General features: G+C 42.3%; 1 protein-coding gene across 6 annotated transcripts in view; it reads left to right on the forward strand.

Moving 5' to 3' along the window:
- Positions 1-10,668, forward strand: part of rimbp2b (RIMS binding protein 2b) — an 83,873-nt gene extending 73,205 nt beyond the window's left edge. For 3 of the 6 annotated variants that reach the window (XM_017468799.3, XM_017468802.3, XM_017468801.3), the window contains 6 exons: positions 3,610-3,724; positions 6,509-6,678; positions 7,077-7,248; positions 8,165-8,265; positions 9,141-9,212; positions 9,907-10,668. In XM_017468799.3, the coding sequence (XP_017324288.2) occupies positions 3,610-3,724; positions 6,509-6,678; positions 7,077-7,248; positions 8,165-8,265; positions 9,141-9,212; positions 9,907-10,050 (774 nt within the window). In that variant the 3' untranslated portion in view covers positions 10,051-10,668. Of the gene's footprint in view, positions 1-3,609; positions 3,725-4,146; positions 4,273-6,508; positions 6,679-7,076; positions 7,249-7,459; positions 7,523-8,164; positions 8,266-9,140; positions 9,213-9,906 lie in introns of all 6 variants that reach the window. The other 3 variants (XM_047155382.2, XM_017468795.3, XM_017468796.3) reach the window with 3 other exon arrangements.
- Positions 10,669-19,824: the final 9,156 nt, after the last annotated feature.

A 19,824-nucleotide genomic window follows, 5' to 3' on the forward strand; every position in this document is an offset into this window, starting at 1 on the left:
GTGGAATGCATTGCCTCTATCTGTTCGTAACCAACTCGCTGTGTGACCTCCAAAGGTTCCTGTCACTTAGTGAGTAATTTAGCACTTGACGTGGGGAGTACAATGAGTATGTATTCTCCTGGTGTCAATCCTCACAGCTCTTCAAGTGCCCCTCTTGTATAGCCAGGACCGACAGATCTGGGCCTGGAGCAAGTTCTCCTGCATTAAGTGAACCCATGTGTGGAGATATCCATGTACTGAGTTTCATTTCAGTACTCACTAATGACATCTAAGAATACAGAGGAGAGAAAGTATCTGCCCCGGATATGCCACAAGGCAGTCAAGGTCACTGGACCGACTCTGCCGTCCCATCTGGGAGACAAGCTATGATCACACTAATTTTGGCCAAACTTCCTGAGCATCAAAGGTCTGCAAAAGTCATCAATGCTGCTCAGGAGCCAGGCCAACGCACTGCGGGATGGCCTTCTTCAGACTATCATCTAGCATGTGTGCAGACACCTGCTGCGGCATGAGCTTTAGCAGGTGGCTAGGCAGACCATGCATTGTCTCATTGGAGACTAATGAGGTGTGAAGACACGGGTCCTGTCTGGTTGCACCAAGCACTGGAAACCCTGTCTGTCCTGCTGAGGGACTTTATCACCTCTCTATCACGGTGTATCAATATCCTAACAGGTTTTGACACCTCTGTAAAACTCTTGGTCACGGAGGACGGGGGATACAGAGGGCAGGTGTGGTGGCTGCAGAGCTTCATCATGGAAAGCTCAAACAAGTACTTTCCGGAACGGTCGGCATCACACACGATGAAAACAACTCTACACGCTAGACTACTGAAGGAAAGCAGGCATATAAGTTGGCCACCCTTAACAGTGCACAGTTCTAGTCCTTGTTACCTGCTTGTTCTCCTGGACCGTCCTTCCGTAGACATCGCTTGGCCACAAACCCACTGCCATAGTGTTGTTTTTCCAGCTTGCACTCTAGCTGGTGACTACCACTGTTCTTTACTAGAAAACTGGCAAAGGGTAAAAGGCAGAACTCAGGTTCTGAAACTCAATATGGTCTCTAAAGCTTCCACTTGTCATTTGCAAAAAGATGTGCCACCTTTAAGTTGGGAACTCGGGTTAGCAGGTTGGGTTGGGTACTCTGCAAGCTAATACTTGCATGCTAGCATGACGGATTAACGGTACCACGAGAGGTTCAGTTTGAACGATGAGAAATATTATGCTCTTTTAGTATGTTCTTATTGGTGGCCCATGTTTTGGGTGCGCACCACCACCATCTACTGTACAGAGATATGTCTGTGAAGGAATATGTCTGGCAGTCCAGCAAAAATGAACTTAGATTTGAAGATGGAAGTAGGTTCAAAATGACTCACTCAAATGAGAAACTGTTATAAATCGGTGCTGGCTTTTTAATGAGATCATCACTATAATGGTCTTCTTTCCCATAATATACTTGACTCACACTTTTCCTTTTTGTTATGTTACATTGAATATTTTCTCCTGCATTTTTGTCAAGACCTTTCTTTTTTTTCTTTCTTTAGATTTTATTTACTATTTATCAGCTCATTCCATGGCTGTGTATGGAATTATCTTTTAAGGGTTTTCCTGCCCTCCGTTTGAGTAGGCCCTGCATCACGCGATCCTCCTTCAAACCCATCTTTGGTATGGTCCGTGTGTTCCTGACAGATTCCTTCCACAGATTACCGTCCGCAGCATGCCACGCCCGTCGCAGAATGAGACTGCATGCTTTGCACTTCGGCCGCAGCCTCTTGGAACTAATCCTGTCTTTATTTTGTCTTTTCTTTTTTCCCCCAATTTTGGTTCTCATTTGCGCACGGTTGTGTCTTCTCTGCCTGTTCTAACAACTTCAAACTAAACTCCAAACTCCAAACCAAAAAAAAAAAAAAACCCACAATTTTTAAATCTAATAAATGAAAAAAAAAAAATCACAATTTCATCCGTGGATTTTGCCTCATCGGCTGGTACTTCATTAAAGGCGTACTACAGACGGCAGGACCTGATGGAGGAGCAGGATAGTTGTAACTGGGACCTGCAGCGGGAGGTGGTCCGCCAGCGATCGATGCGCTCCCCCAAGCGGCTCCACAGCATCCCCGAGGTGGCCGAGGAGGAGCAGGAGGCTGGTGCCGAGCAGAAAACGTGGAAAGAGGAGAAAGCAAGAGAATCCGAACGGCTATCTGCGAACACACGTATTCTGAAGCAGTTCCAGCGACGCCGATGCTTTTCGTCAGAGGACAGAACCTCAACCTGGGGCAGCAGGCAGAACACCAAAAGCCCAGACAGTGGCCTGGACTGCGGGAGTGAAGACGAGAGCTTACTGGCCCCCCGCGGTGGCTGGAACTGGCATTGCAGCGGCAGCATCCACAGCGAGGGCCCTGCAGAGCGCCGTGCGCTGGCGACAGGCAGGAAGAGGACGCTCACGCGCCAGTGTGGTGTAGAGGAGGACTTCCTGGACACAGCGGGTGACCTCAGGGAGTCGTACCACCACTACTACCGTCCACATATTTATCACCATCTTCACCATCTCCATCGGCCTCGGCACAGGTTCCGGAGCGAGAGCAGGCTGAGTGAGGTTGGCAGGAGCTATAGCAGGGACATTAGGGCTCACTCTGTGGCCAGACTCAACAGAGCAGTGGATGAACCTCTGGTGTGTGTCTACAAAACCCCCCTCTTCCTCTTCCTCCTCCTCTTCCAGTCTCCATCTCTCTCACGCCGCATCATCCACCAACTACTTTGCCCCTTCATCGACAAGCAGTAAAACCATTCCTCTTTTCTCAGTGTTCTGCCTCCTCATTTAATGGGTCCATTTCCCTGTATTTTTTTCTTTTCTTTCTTTTTTTTTTTTCAGATGTTCAGAAGTTTCAGAAAATTTGCTTCATGGTCATTTATTGGTTGGTTCAGCTGTTTTAGTTTTGTTTTGTTTGTTCGTTTGTTTGTTGCTTTCTTGTATCATGTGAATTCCTTACTAGAATGTGAAGTGAGTTTTCTTTTATGAACGTGTAGATTTATTTATTTATTTATTTATTTGCAATTACCTAAAGGCCATTTCTGAGTGTTTCTTGTTCCTATGGATTGTGAGCAGACTCTCATAGAACACTGACATTCCAGCATGAAGATATCAGGTTTCACCAGTTGTTCATGTAGCACACAGCGCACACACAGAGAAATTAAATATTTCCCATGCTTCTTCAGGACCAGACTTGAAAATAAAGGCAGCAACATACTAATGATGGATCAGTAGATTTCTTACTCCTTAATGGTAAGAAATCTACAGTATGATGTTTCCAAGCGATTCTTTTATTTACACCAAGCCAGAGAGAAATTACCGAACAAAAACCTAAATGGTCTTTAGCTAAACATCTGATTTGAAACCCTACCCATGTCGTTGTTGGGGTTTGTTTTGACCGTTTCTGTTCAATGTTTTCGATGAGTTCATCCTCCTTGTTTTCTGAATCACTAGCAATAAGCATATAGATCTAAACTATTGTTTGTAAACGCATAACATAACTGCTTTAGTTATGGATGTGGTGTCATTGTCATTTTATAATGCTGCTTCTTCGTAAGTTGAATGCTTTAATGTCTACATTTGAAGATTTTAGGGAACTCTTCCTCCATGGGACGCTCGGATCGACCGGAGCAGTCCAGCCGTCGGATGAGTCACGGATGTCCTCCCCCTCAGAGAAGGCCCATGATGGTTCCTTCCATCGGTTAGTGAGGTCACATCCTGTACGGGATAAGCCCTGCCCATCCCCTTTCTCTTTAAGATTTCCATTGTTGTGTACTTTTCCCTGGTTATGTGTTTAACGGCATGTCATAATTGACATGGACTCTATGAACAGCACTGCTTGATTTACTGGTGTGTATCCTGTTTGACTGCACCATCTGCTCATATGCTAATCCGCTAGGCAGGACCGCTCCAGCCTGGCTGTTTTACTCATATGTAGCACTTGATGGCAGATCTGGGATCAGTTTTCCTTCTCACAGCTCATGATGCTAGAGGCTAGCACTCATGTGCGATCAAATCGAACTGATCCCACCACATGCCCACTCTGCTTCCATGCTTCTTCACGATCAGACGGGCGGCGATTAGAGGTGTGCGGCTGTAATGCTCTGATTGGTGTTTCCTTAGAGATCACAATGGAGAATAACAGTGAGGGGAGTGAGGGGAACCTCTCACCTGTCAAGGATGATGTTTACTATGGCAGTGTAGCGCGCCGCAGGAAATGCCCACCACGACGATCAGAGGAACGATATGGTACGTGCAGTGGAAAAGAGAGACAGATTAGACAAAAAGAGATTAGAATATTAGACCAGACAGAAGCTTGTAGTTATAGCTTGCTTTGGGTTTCGTTGGCTGCTGAATAAAGAGCTGAGGGGAACCAGTGCTTGGAGGGCTGACAGCTCAGGATCTGCGGTCTGGAAGTACGCCTTGGCCCTCCAAACATTCGATTCTTCCTTCTTTTTCTTTTTCCCGACATTCTTTCTGTTGAGTGCCGACAGTGAGGATAGTGTGCTGAGAATAGTGTGACTGTCCTCCCCCTTTTCAATGTGCTCCTATGTGGTCTTTAAAGCCCAAACAGTGCTTTGCTTTCTGATTCCCTCTCTCCGTCCATCTCCACCACTTTTCTCCCTCCTCTGATCCATCCTGTCCAAAAGCGGCCTGTCTAACCCTGTCTTGGCCGCCCTGCACGAACCTCCTCCTGCATTTTATATGTTACTGCTTTCTTCCAGCAATGCCATAGACCACAGGTTCTCAATCCTGGTCCCAGAGTTCCAACTGTCTAACGTCTTCGATGCTCTAGCAGTGGTGGCGTAACGGTTAAGGCTCTGGGTTACTGATCAGAAGGTCTGGGGTTCAAGCCCCAGCATTGCCAAGCTGCCACTGTTGGGCCTTTGATCAAGATCCTTTACCCTCTCTGCTCCAGGGGGCGCTGTATCATGGCTGACCCTGTGCTCTGACTCCAACTTCCTGATATGCGAAGAAAAGAATTTCACTGTGCAGTGTCGTGTATATAAGACTCATTATTATTTTACTCAGTTGTGTCAGAGCAGGGAAAGCATTCAAATTTGACGGACAGGTGGTACTCCGGGACCAGGGTTGGGAACCTGTGGCATTTTGATTCCTTAAAGAACCGATCTCATATCCATGAAAATCTTTTGTGATCAATGACTTTTTAACCATTTTTGTTGTTGTTGTTGTTGTCATCACTTCTTCACAACTCGATGGTAATTGAGTGGCGCGATGGTACAGCGTGTAGCTTTGCCATCTTTACTCCTGAACTCGGGTTCAATCCTTGTGGAATTTTATCTCCCAAAAACATGTTGCAGGTCGACTGGCGACTGTAAATCGCGCCTGGGTGTGAATGTGTGTGCGTATGTGTGCATGGTCTCTCGTGAGGTTACTATGCATGCTTCTCAGTTTGAGATGTTTCTGTGTTGGTCATGTGAGTGCTCGATTGATGCTATTTTCCATTCGCCCCAAACCGACTTGATCAAGACATGTTCAGTGTGTATAATAGGCTAATGAGATGAGATTTCGGATGAGACGTTAAACCGAGGTCCCGACTCATTAAAAATCCCAGCACACTTCTCGTCAAAGAGTAGGGGTATAACCCCGGTGTTCTGGCGAAACGGCCCTTCTCTATCACGGCCCGCTAATAATCCTCACGTGTCTGAACTGGCTACATCACTCTCTCCTCTCCACTAATATCTGGTGTGTGGAGGGTGTTTTCTCGCACACTATGGTTGCCGTCGCAGGTCATCCAGGTGGACGCTACACAACAGTGTTGGTTGAGGAGATCCTTCTCCCCCCCATACTACGTAAAGCGCTTTGAGCGTCTAGAAAAGCACTATATAAATATAACACTAACTGTAAATAATCGGAGAGGTGATTTCACTCCGAATCTTTCCGAATTTTTCCTTAAAAACGACTTGAACTCATTTGCGCCCACTAAGCCTAGCTTCTCAAAGTTGGAATGTGGAATTGTTGCTAAAAGCTGGTTGATGATGTCCATCCATCCATCTTCTACCGCTTACTCCTTCTTCAGGGTCACTGGGGAATCTGGAGCCTATCCCAGGGAGCATCGGGCACAAGGCGGGGTACACCCTGGACAGGGTGGTTGATGATATCGTTCCACTTTAAACTGAAATTTGCTTTAAATCTCGAGCAAAACTCAAGAAGTCAGAAGACATTTAGACACAGAACATGTTCGTGATCACATGATCGACTCCGTTTGGGGAAAGTGAAAAATTCATAATCGGTTACGTTTTCTCTATAGTGTGTTACTTTGTGCTTTTTTTTTATATATATCTAGTTTTAAATAGCTATTAGGGTTGTTGTTTTTTTTTGTATCTTCTTTGCGAAAGAGATTCATTATGCAATATTATGAAATAGCTAATAAATGTTCAGTTACTGTTAAAAGACAGTGGCGGCGATCTCCGTTCTGGTTCTGAGAGTAGCAGTAGCTGTGCGTGTGTTGTTGTTTTTTTAGGCGGTTACAGAGGACGGGATAGACGCTCGCCGGACTACTTCGAGGAGCCGGAGCCGGACAACCTGGCGAGGATTTTTGTAGCTCTGTTTGACTACAACCCCCAGTCCATGTCCCCGAACCCTGACGCCGCAGTAGAGGAGCTTCCCTTCAAAGAGGGCCAGATCATAAAGGTGGGCCATGATGCTCCCGTTATGCGCCTTTTGTGCTTCATGAAGATCCCTTAAAAGCTTGAGAAAGTGTTAAGTGTTACTAGTGTTACTCTCTAGAAAGGGTTCCTCTCTATTGCTACGTTTTCTGAGGATCGTGGCGTTGAAAAAAACAATCACGCTCAATTCTCTTTGTTTTCTTTGTATTTTACTCGTTTTTTTTTCTGTGCGGTTCGGTTGCCTTCAACTTTTTTTCCCCCCTTTTTTACTGGCAATTTTGTCGCCTTTTCACGCTCAGGCGTTTAGGAGAAGGGCCTTTCTAAACCGTTTCGAAACTGCCCACACCGCCTGTTTTCCCCTTTCACTGCGTTCCGTTAAGCATCCTGTTTCGTCTCGTCTCGTCCCTTCCGCTTGTGGCGTAGGTGTTCGGAGAGAAGGACACGGACGGGTTCTACAGAGCGGAGGTGTCTACAGGCCGGAGAGGTCTCGTCCCCTGCAACATGATATCCGAGATCGAGACGGAGGACAGCGATATGATGGACCAGCTTCTTCAGCAGGGCTTCCTACCGCTGAACACACCGGTCGAAAAAATAGGTACGTTCGCTCTTATTCTGCGCCGTCAGCTGTCCGTCTCCGATATCCTTCCCGTTCCTGCTTCTTCTAATCTATCTTCGCTTGTTTTTCTATCCTCAGAGCCTGAATCGTAGCTTTTCCGGTATAAAAGTCGCGAGCTGTCCAGTCCTATGCTTGCTTGCACTTTTCATCCTCCTCTCCTTTTCTCTTCCCTTCCTTTTCTGTTTTTAAGCAAACTGCGATCGGTTCAAAGATGGCCGCTCGCTAAATCGCAGGTTTCGGAAATCCAAGAAAGGTTTGTTCTCCCTCCGAGCTTTTCGCTTTTGTTTTCCTCAACCCCTCCATGCGCTCACTTCATTCCTTGTTTTCTAAACCGAATCCCAAGGTGCAAACGCCTCGGACGCGTTGCTCTTCATCCACGCCGTTGCTAGTACTTCTTATTTAATTTGCTTATCATTTTCCTTACCTTTAATTTTTTTTTTTTTAGCTGTTTTTCATTAGTGCCTGTTATATTTGTTTTACGTGGTACTTTTTGTACAAGTAGCACACTCTGAGCTGAGTTTTAAACATATGTACGTAAGTATATACGTTATATTCATGTACAGTCACGTGAAAGTACAACCCCATGGAAATAAAGTAAGTACACCCCTACATTTTGGGTTACAAGGTAATTCCCCTCGCTATCTGCCATTCCTGGGATGTAAACTCGCAGCCTTAACGGACGACATGCATCGGTCGTTAGCATTTAGCGTTAGCGTCTCGTAGTCATGTGTCTTTCATGTTTATTTTCCCACCATGTAAGACTCACGGTTATGTTTACATTCGCATACCGTCCAAAAGAACGCCAAACTCGTCTGTTTATCGCGTTACCGAATTGTCTGTCTTTGTTTTGTCGTCCTCGTTTGTTTTCACATTCTCTCTGTTCGTCTCGTCTCAGAGCGGAACAGGAGGAGTGGACGGCACCCGATGTCCACGCACCGGATGGTGGCTCTGTACGACTACGACCCCAGGGAGAGCTCGCCAAACGTAGATGTAGAGGTAACGAAGAAATCTTCTCAATGCCTTCTCAAAACAAATTCAGTTTTAGCCTCCTGGATACTAGCCTTTCATTTATGAGCAGCCTGGCTAATACTGCTAGCCTGAGGACTTTTTGCTTTTAGGTCGGATCACTCATTTATTCTTTTTTAAAAAATAATAAATATATAGCTCTAGGAGAGCGCCGAGTAGAGACGAGAAAACAACACTTACACACATGGTTCAGTAGTTAAGCAACCGAAAATGCTTTGCATACACTAGCCCTTGACGGATGCGACGATATCTTAGCCCACGTCGTTGTTTTTTCAGTTTTTAAAATCAGCTGTAAATAAAAATAAAACTAATATTTAGTTAAGTGGAATGGATTTGTTATGAAATGCTAACATGTCTAGCCAGTGACCCACAGTTATGTTTGAACATAAAGCATTTACTGATTAGCTTCAGCTATGCTAAAGGAATAAATGTAAATGTAAATGTAGGAGAAAATGATCTGGTCTTGAACTTGATGTGAGGCACTAGAGGGCGCTAATCGCTCAAATTTCTAAAGTCTCACTATTTCAGAAAGGTATCAACAACAACTTAATAAAGTTATATCGGTCAGGCCTTACTTCACTCGTTGGGCCTGTTTCAAATAATCCTCTAGCCCCTACCTAGGGATCACTACCTCTTCTGTCTATGGCGACGTGAAGGGCATTGACTTAACGTGTCAGTTTAGTTTATTACCCTCAATATTCATTGTTTCAGCTACTGATTTCATTTGTCGTATAAGCATCTCGTCTGTACAGTAGTGATGCTGCGTTCGCTGTGTCCTGTAGCGCATAATACGCCTCGCAGTATATGAATAATGTGCTGAACCTTGCCGTGTGCATCTTTCTCAGGAAGAGCTGACCTTCTGTGCCGGAGATGTGATAACGGTGTTTGGGGAAATCGATGAAGACGGGTTTTATTACGTGAGTACACTTCTGTGCGGTGGATTTGAGCGTGTCAGTACTCTGTCGCACGCAAAAGATGAAAAAGAGACAATTTATAGAGAGAGACATTTTACATGCGATTCTGTATAAACAGGAGAACGCTGGCGGTTTAAAGGTCTCGTTTAGCGACATCGGCAATTTCGTGCGAGTGCGGTTTCGCCGATTCGAGAAGTTCTGCACGAGTGCAAAGTTGCGTCACAAATTCGAAAGCTCTGTTTGTCTTCTAACCAATCAGATTGCAGCTAGTGGGGCAAGTGACGGGAAAACAAGGAAGTATCGGTAGCAATAGAAAAAAAAAAAGTATTTTTAAGAAAGTGTCGAGACTGTGAGGAGCTTAACGATATCTTCACCCTGACGTATTTGTCGATATTTAAATGATTTCGATTTGTCATCGCTTCAGAGCTAAGAGAATTTGCGTTCCGTGGTCACGTTGAAAAATGCATTGTAGTTGAAAGCAATAGCAACGTAGGCTAGTTAGCAACTAGTAACCCATCCTTCTGTAGTTAGCTAGCTAGAAGTAGCTAGGACTCGGTCGTTATGGTTACGGCGTGCGAAAGCTGGCTTGTTCCGCTGTTAAACGTCAGGCGTTACTCTTGTCTGTTCATCAACGTGGATTCGCTTTGCGGCGTGTTGATTTGATCGGCGTTCCGTTCCGTGTCGTGTCGTCTCTCAGGGCGAACTGAACGGGCACAGAGGTCTGGTGCCCTCCAACTTTCTGGAAGAAGTGCCTGACGACGTGGAGGTTTTCCTCAGCGAGCCACAGGATCACCCAGTCAGGACCAAGAGCAAAAGGGTACACCCCGTTTCACAGCACTAGCCCTCTCTCATCCATCTGCTATTTCCCTCTCTCTCTTTTTAAATTTTTTCTTTAACCTCTCCTTTCTCTGCGCTTGAATCTTTTCCTCCTCTCTGTCTGTGATTCACGTTGCGTGACGCCCGTTTGTTTTGTTTCTCTTCTTCTTCTTCTTCTTCTTCTATTTATTTTCATTTATTTATTTCATTTTGTTGGGGACCGTTAAATAAATGAACAAAATATATAAAGAGGCTACGGAGATGTTAGCGAGTTTATGTTTATGTTCAAATTCTGTATGAAAGACCCTGGGGGGAGGGGTGTGTGTTGGGGCGGGGATACGTGTTTGTGTTTGTTATGAAATATTATACAGTATTCATAAAGCATTATTTAAGAAAACGTGAAGAATGATGTCACATTGTTCGTGGTTATTATTTTGTAAATGCAGGCTGGGGGTGTGTGTGTGTGTGTGTGTGTGTGTGGACTCGTCACGCTGTCTATTCAGGATTGTAACAGATGCTTTATGAATATGAGTGTGTTTTGATCTGAAAATAACTTTATAATAGAGGCAATAGTTTTGATGTACAGAGAGATGAACCCATGTAGAACTGCATGTCCCTTTTCCTTCCAAAATGCTTGACTTCCTCCATGAATCTTTATATATATATATATATATATATATATATATATATATATATATATATATATATATATATATACATATATATATTATGCAAAAGAACGAGACCAGTAAAAAAAAAAAAAAAAAAAAAGGGAGAAAAAAAAATAATAACACACTTTTGTATATGTTTCCAAAGTAACTTGTCTTTTGTATATTGCTCATATCTAAGACTTTCTGGGCTTGACCAAATTGTAAGTAGACAAAGAGATATACTTTGGGGGAGTGATTTTTGTTTATAGATTTATGTCTAATGTAGATACTGTGTTCTGGTTTATGAAGAAAAAAAAAAAAAAAAAAAAAGAAAGAAAAAAGAAGAAATGATCACTGTTCAATGCTCAAGAGATTTGTTCTTGTACTTTCCTTCTCTCATGTTCATTGTGCACACTGTTGAGATGCGTCGCATCATGCCGGTGTTGTTGTTGTTGTTGTTTTTTTTTTTCCTTTCTCCTCCACCCGCTTGGCAAAGCAGAAGAAGAGCGTTCATTTCACTCCGTAACGGCTCAGTGCGCCTCACGTAAGTGAGCGACTGGCGATACCGAGGCTAACGCTGTCCCCGTCTAATGCAGGTGACATGGGGAGCCTTTAATGTTAACTCCCTGACAAAGGGGTGTAAACACACACACACACACACACACACACATGCAATATAGACATGCAGTACATCCACACGGCTCTAAAGACACACGTTGCTCAACAGTATAGAAATAAAAAGCTCTATAGTTAACTTGTTACTCAGGCGTCGTCACATGACATGATCCCAGTAGCAAAATACAGCTTTATGATGATATTAATGGAACGCTTTGGCGAAATATCCAGTTTACACAATTTTCTACTCGACCTAAATGTAGTCCATCAGCCGAGGAGTTAGTCTTGGTCCTTTAGTTTTGCCCTGGAACTACAAGGAAGGGGTCACGGTAACGCGGATTTTTACAAGTTGGCCGTTATTGTAGAACGTACTCCGCTAAAAGTAGACTTCTATTCGGGACGTTGTTGTTTGTTAGACTGTATCGGTTGTGAAGCGAAGGACGTGTCAAACCGCACTTTAGTTAAAAGCCATACGCATACTTACACGTGTTGATGAGCTGGAGACTCGTCGGTTCTGAAACCGAGCGTGCGGCACGGCGTAGAAATCCCCTATAGCGTAACGATGGCTGGAGAACGCAATGTTTACAGGAGACGTTTTAACGCTCGCGGTCAGCGGTAGCATCCAAAAACGAGTCTGGATCAGCGTCTGTGAGCTGGAATTTTCCACTGATCGGACTCTAATCTAGCTGAAATGGATTAGACGGTGATCCCGGGGCCGTGGCTCTGAAAGCGGCCTTTCGCACAAGGCGAGGATTTTATTTTGTCCCGGGTCGAGGGGTCCGAGTCCCGACTCCGCCCCGCGTCCGCGGAGTTTTCGCACGTTCTCCTCGGGTTTCCTCCGGGTACTCCGGTTTCCTCCCCTAGTCCAAAGTCATTCGCTGTAGGCTGATTTCCAAATGATCCGTAGTGTGTGAATGTGTGTGCCCCGAGTCCCCTGGGATATTTTTTCAGAAATAGCTGACTAGATCTAGTTCTAGCGCAAGTCTAGAAAGCCAGCACTGATAATGGCAAGCGAAAAATCCTCAGTATGACATGAGGAACAAATCTTGACAGGAAGCAGACTCAGAAGGGAAGCCATCCTCTTCTGGGTGATGAGTGGGATCATAAATCATTACGCTATAGTGTTGTTGAAAGGACGTTCATGGGTTATGAGTCCTGGGACGAGTCTTTACGATTACAGCAGCAGATCTTCAGCCAGATGTCTTGGTCGGTTGACTGCATTTGGGAAGTGGGAAAATTTCTTTACATGAGGTCAGTGCTGAAGGCTCTGTGCTAGTAATCAGATGGTTGTGAGATTGGACCCCATCACCGCCAGACAGTCACTTCAAATAGAAACCACATGCTTCAAAATGCATAAAACATACCGAACCTCCCCACACCTCCCCCTTCACAGATCAAGCACTTTATTTCAGGTCGCACGGCCGTCATTAACTCGCTCTTACCGGTACTTCTAACCACACTCTTGCTACCTCACATTTATTGACTCCTTGCCTGTGATTGGACGAACAGAAAGCACCAGGAGAAAGAGAGAAAAAGAAAAAAACCCCTGAGCTCTGCATTAGACGGGACGAGCTGGTATCTTCAGTCGGTTCTCTGGGTGTTTGTACATGACAGTGTCCGTCTCATTGACTCCTGCTGTAACTCATGACTCAAGCTACAAGGGTCCGAGTTTGAGCTCCCTCTTTCCCTCCCTCCCTCCCTCCCTCCCTCCCTGTAGCGTGGACGCCCCCGTAGAGACGAACCCTCCCTTCCCGTCGAGAAGCCGTGCACCAGACAAGACCGCACTCATCGAAAAAATGGAATTGGCCCGTCGTTAAAGCGTCATGTCTGGGGTGCGGTTTCGCTCGGAGGAACGGCAAACAAACACCAATAAAACATCATTTCTAACCCTTTTAGCGTGTAGATTTCCACCATCAGCATTAGTCTGTCACGTGTAATATTTTTTTTCTTTCTCATTTTAGTAGTTAGTCGCTTTAAGCTCTTGACATTTGTAAATGAAGTGTGTGTTTAAAGCAGGTTTGATTTGGCTTCAGGTCCCCAGCCGAAGTTACCGAGCTGAAAGGTGATAGATTACATCAGAGACCGGTAAATTAACCCCTCGTCTCTTTTCCCTCTTCCTCACCATTCAGTCGATCAAATGTACACATTTCCCCCATGCCCCCTGAAGGTGTGATATAGATGTAAATGGCCGGGAAACCTGAAAGGACCTCTATCGAGGCGTTCCGTCGTTTAGTTTTTGTCCCTCTACGTGTGTCGAAAACGACGACAGCTCCGTAGTAATCATAGATAAACGTATTAGACTTCTAGATAGTGAAATAAGTGTCCTTTACTGGCTCACGCTGATTTGTGCCAAGGTGGGGTTTTTGGGGTTTTTTTTCCTGCTGGGAACAAGTGCATTTTTGGGCGGTCTCGGAGGTCTATCTCACCATAATACGCAATCGTTTCAATTGGATCGGATTGGGGAATTTGCTAAGGAGGAGATTTTTCTCCGAATACAACTGGTCTAGACATTCATAAGCTAACATCAGCTGTTTTCGTAGAGCTATCTGGGTCTAATATGTATACCTATGATCCCAATCCACATTGTATAACATTAATACAGACAAGAAAACTGTGTTTATTATTATTATTATTATTATTATTATTATTATGGAAGCCAGAATATTCAAAGCACCTTTTTATGCATTTCTCAATCTCTCTCAATCGTAGCATTTGCATCACAAACACGTTTGTTTTTGTTTTGTTTTTTTTTTTTATGAAGAGGAGAGGAAGGGAACACTTTTTTACAGTGAAGCTGTATGAAGATGTTATGTGGAGTGACTGGTTTTCTCCCTGTGTACTGTACGGTGGCCCTGCTGGGACAGAAAGGACTTGGTGGAGATGGAGGGTTGGATGTGCGGTGGGATGCTGTGAGAGAAAAATCAGAAACGATGGCGGGTTTTTTTTTTTTTTTTTTTTTTTTTTTTTTTTTTTTTTTTTTTTTCCTGAACCGTCCCATACGGGTCTCCCGTTAGGTTCCTGTGGAAAAAGCGCGGGGCTCTCCGAGACGACGCGCCACGTCCACGGCGCGCCCCGACGTCCAGGGCTCTCTCCCCGAGCCCGACCTAAGAAACAAGGATTGCTCTCCAGAGGAAAGAAACTGTTGAAAAGAATTGGTGCTGTGAAACAGGGGGTGGAGTCACTTCCCCATCTTTCCTCCATTTCTCCTAATGGATTTGGATGGAGGTGGGAAAGAAGAAACGGGAATAGCGGGAACTAGGGTTTTCATGACCACTAGCCAAACTAGTCGAGTTTTTTATACCGTCGAATGAACCTGGGTTCCTTCTCTTAAACCCTAAACGAAAAATTCTCAAAAAATCAGAAACACTGAAAAGAAGTGTTTCGGTCTTTAATTGAGTATACGGTACGAGCGGATGTGTGATGGCAGAACTTCACACCTCCCCGCAGATCCGAGTCGATTGTTTATTATTTTGGATCATCGTGGCTGATTATGTACGCACCAAGAAAGATTACACTACGTAGCACGCTTTTGGTTCCCATGTAGTAAGTGCTATTTTCTAATTGTTTACGCCTCAGAAGTACAGAAATCGTTCACAGACTCTTGATGCCGTGCTGAAATGTCTCCATTTAGGCAGCTGGAACTAAACGAAACTAAACAGGTGGGCTTTAGTATTTACCAAAGCAAAGTCTGAGGGGATTCGTAGACATTTTCTATCCTTTTGCGGTATACGCAATTAGGAAACTACCCAGGAACAACAACGAAACAAAAAAAACCCCCAAAACGTATCTAATAAACTAGCTTTAACTAGTGTTAAAACTATCAGTAGATTATTTATATTATAGTATACTGGTTACTACTATATTAGTATGTCTAGTATTAAAGTGGTAAGTTGGCCAAAAATCACGTCCTAACATCAAAAGTAATAAACTGTCCAAGATGTGTCCGAGGTTCGCTTGTCGCTACAAGGCTAACGTCGCTGGGGAAGCCTACAGCCTCCATTTTACTGTAGGATCGTGTCTAAATCTTCCCAAGCCGCAGAGATCGTTGTTGAACAAATCACATGGTAAGTGTTTGATCATTCGAGTGACAAAACCCTGGAATGTTTACTCCTTTAATGCCGTGACGCTAAATCGATCCGCTCCAAGCTAGCTAGCTAGCTAGCTTGATCGTTAGCTAGCCTTAGAACTTAGTTAGCCTTGTAACCGTAGCGCTAAATGAAATCGGTCTTCGGCTAATCGACTATATGAGGGATTCGGATTGTCTATTGAATTTTTTTTATTTTTTATTTTAGCTGAAATAACACTTTAACGTAACGTATATCTAGTTAAGCTAAGCTCAAGCGAGCATTTAGTTTACCATGTTAATTAGCATCAAGACATTGTATTTTTTTTTTTTTTTTTTTTTTTTTTTTTTTTTTTTTAGATCTAAAATATCTGACTCAACGCTAATACGTCTGCTTATTTTGTGGCGCGCTGTACTGCAGAATACCCGAAGCCCTGTTAGTGAAAGAGAGACGGCCACATAAATTGAAAATTAGCACAAAATGAAACAAGTGTAGCACAAATTCTAAAAGGTTGGTCAAATTACATTAGAATATATATATATATATTTATTTATTTATGGATAGAATATATATGAAATATCAGTGATGCACCTTGCCACTTTTGACTAGTTTCCCAATGTTGGGTGGTCATGAAACTCCTAGTGGGCGTCAGCCTCCTTATATTTGCCTTATAAATTGTGCACAATGGTTCGTGTTGCGTCCGATTAGATGGATGAGATCCGTCATGTTTGTACGTTCATATTAACCTCGTCACGGGGAAAAAAAATTGTTCTTCAGCTCGAATTATTGATCCATCTTTTAATTTATTCCATCCCGCGTCATTTTCTCCACGAAACGTTGTTGTTGTGAATGTAAGGTGATGAGTCGTGGAACGGTCTCGAGCTTGTACTGTACTGTATTTTCTCAAAAAAAAAAATATATATATATATATATATTTTTTTTCCACGTCATCTTCCCATTTGCACATTCTCTCCAACACAGACATGAGTTTGGACTGAGACTGCCAAAAAAAAGAAGAAAAAAGAAAAAGAAAAAAAGGAATGTATGAAAACATTCTGTATATCTTGTACAATTGTCAGCCAAATACTAGACGTTTTATGTCATCGGAGTAATTGTATATACATATATAAATATATATATATATATAGATATAATATATATATATATATAAAATATAAATCCTTTTTTTTTTTTTTTTTAACCAAGTCAGGAGATCATACGTCGTCGAGCATCGCTTCTACATGTCGTCCGAGTGACTTGCTGCTCTTTTTGTACCTCGTCCATTTGTACATTCTTTTTAAATGTTTATACTTGCTTTTCAGACTGCCTTTTTTGTACATTCAACTTTATAATCTTGACAGTGCAAAGCTTTTCTCCTCATGGTGTCTTCAAAACCATACCGTTTTAAGGTCTGCAACTGTGCGCTAGCTTTACGGGAAAAGAAAAAAAAACAAGCCTATGTTGACGGATATCTAACATCGTGTGGGTGTGCATGTGCAAATTGGTTTGTTTTTTGTTTGTTTGTTTGTTTGTTTGTTTGTTTGTTTTTTTAATAAATTGAAATAAATTTGATATTTTGTACACATTGATGGCGTGCTGGTGATTTATCTCGGGAAGAAGAACATATCCTTGGAGGTTTGTTGTGATTTTATAGTCATTTTAGTGTTTGTTTGTTTTTTAAAAAAATTATTTATTTATTTATTATTGTGGATTTGTTTATCAGTTTTTGGCGTTAATTGAATTCAGTTTAGGGTTAATTTTACGTATACTATTATAGTCATAAAGCTAAATTTGTGGCTTGTCTGTGAAGAAGACTGGAACGGGCAAAACTCGTTGAAGGTGTTATATTTTGGGCCGAAAATGGATACTTTTCTAGCTGAATGTGTAGTGAATTCATTGTATACTTAAGAAGGTTACACTATTTTTAAATTTATTTTTATTATTATTATTTTTTTTAAATGGCATTTTAATTTGAACTGTTATAATCCTCCTCTGGTGTACACCCACAATGTATGGAGACTGGACAAAGGTACAGGACTGAATTTCGGTCTACCACTAGATGGCGACAATGCCTCTATTATGGAGAAAAGGAGCGCCGATAAGAAACCTTTCTTTCTAAACAAATGGTTTAGTGAAAGATATTGCTAACAATAAATGAGTGCTATTATCCCAAATTTAGCATGATGTAGCTGTTAAGATTCAATGTTAGAAAAATCAGCATCTTAAATTTAAGAGAAATAAATAGTTTGGGGGTTTACATCAAAATCACACTGTGTTTTGATTTTTGTTGATTCGTTTAGCCAAGTGTCAATCACAGATCAGTCAAGATGCGTGTCGATTAACTCCTTAGTTTTGCTTTGGCGGTACGAGGTGAACACGATTAACAGGTACGTTCATGCCGTCATTCAAACGTCTTGTTTTTCAGACACGTGACACTTAATTCTTCTCTTAATGATATGAAGATATGTATAGGGGTATGTTACTGTATGTTCACACTTTTACCTGGAGTTACAAGCTGCATTACAGAACCGACTTCGCCGAGTCGTACTTCACACCTGGACGGATGAAGCGAGACTCTAAGAAGGCCTGTCCGTCATCGACATCAGCAAACATAAGGAGATCATCTACCACAACTCAGTTAACATCATTCAAACGAACAGCGCAGTAGAGGTAGTGCCACTGTTTAAACGCTAGGAAACAGAAGCTCGGATGTGTCCGCTGTGCGAGACGGTGTTTACGCGGTGGGACTGAATGCGTAGGATGGCATTAGACACGTTTATGTCAAAGGAAAGTGTTACAACAAACTTTATCTGAAAAATAAAAGAAACCTGTGAGTTTTTTTTATAGGGTTTTAGGGGTTTGGAGTTTTTAGACTTTTTTTTTTTTTTTTAGGGTTTTGGAGTGTTTTGGAGAGTTTTAGGGTTTGGGGTTTTTTTTTATAGTGTTTTTTAGGGTTTCGGAGGGTTTTGGAGTATTTTTGGAGTCTTTCGGAGGGTTTTAGGGTTTTTGAGGGGGGTTTTTTTGGAGTTTTTTAGGGTTTTGGAGTATTTTTGGAGTATTTCAGTGAGTTTTAGGGTTTGGGGTTTTTTTTATCAGAGTTTTTTAGCGTTTCGGAGGATTTCAGAGTGTTTTGGAGTATTTTTGGACTGTTTCGGAGGATTTTAGGATTTTGGGGGGGGGTTGGAGTTTTTTAGGGTTTTGGAGTATTTTTGGAGTATTTCAGAGAGTTTTAGGGTTTTGGAGGTTTTTTTATAGAGTTTTTTAGCGTTTCGGAGGATTTCGGAGTGTTTTGGAGTATTTCGGAGGGTTTTAATGTTTTTGAAGGTTTTTTTTTTTTTAGTTTTTTAGGGTTTCGGAGCGTTTCGGAGGGTTTGAAGCGACAGCACCAAAGGAAAAAACAAAAACAAAAGAAAAGGAAACGAGAAAAGGAATACGTTCACGTTCAGTTCAGGAAGATATTCCCCTGAAGTGAATTATATAATATTACACTGACCAAATATACACATCAGATCTGTATGTTACACACCCAAAAAAAATCTATTCATTTAATTGAAGAAATTTTTTACACACAATTTATTTCTTTATTATTTTATTGATTTATTTATTCATTTTACGGCATTTGGTAGACACACTTATCCAGAGCGACTTACATTCATCTCATTTATACATCCGAGCAGTTGAGGGTTAAGGGCCTTGCTCAAGGGCCCAGCAGTGGCAGCTTGACAGGGATGGGGTGTGAACTCATGAGCTACCGCTGCGCTAATTTCATTTAGATCATTCAAAAATAAATCGGTTTAGTTGTGTCAACACACTTTAGCTGGTTTAGATCAAATTAATCTACTCTGGTATATTTAATTAACTTTATTACATTTGCCAAACTAAATTTTCTTATGTTTGTCCAACTTAATTAAAAAAAAAAAAAAATTAATTTACTGAGGTTTAATAAATTTTCTTATGTGTGAGTAAGCAGTGTCATTCATCGTCATACACAATGTATGTATATAGTGAACAAATAAGAAAAGACTGGGGTCCGAACTGACATCGCTGAGATCCCCCAAGCGGCACGCTTCAGCACAACGGTAACGACAAAACTCACAAACACGACAGAAACACCCTCAAATGTCCAACATACTGTAACCGAACATTGAACACTAACACGCCGCTCCCTTTACTGAAAAATGCATAAAATAGCACTTAAATACTTCACTTTACTCTCCTGATGCAGTCCTAATGCAACGCATGCTGCACTGTATAAATAAATAAATAAATACAATTAAATTGAATTAAATTGAATTAAAAATTGTTGACCACTTTTTTTTTTTTTTTTTTTTCTTTTTTTTTTTTTTTTTAAGTTTCGAGGCAACTTACTGCACAGCTTTTTCTTCGAGTTTACCCAACTTCACATAACTCGGTTTTTAACCTTGAGTGGAGTAAAATAAAAATACATTTAAGTTGCCTTGAAATTTTAAG

The sequence above is a fragment of the Ictalurus punctatus genome, chromosome 5, assembly GCF_001660625.3.
Source record: "Ictalurus punctatus breed USDA103 chromosome 5, Coco_2.0, whole genome shotgun sequence".
Classification (NCBI taxonomy): domain Eukaryota; kingdom Metazoa; phylum Chordata; class Actinopteri; order Siluriformes; family Ictaluridae; genus Ictalurus; species Ictalurus punctatus.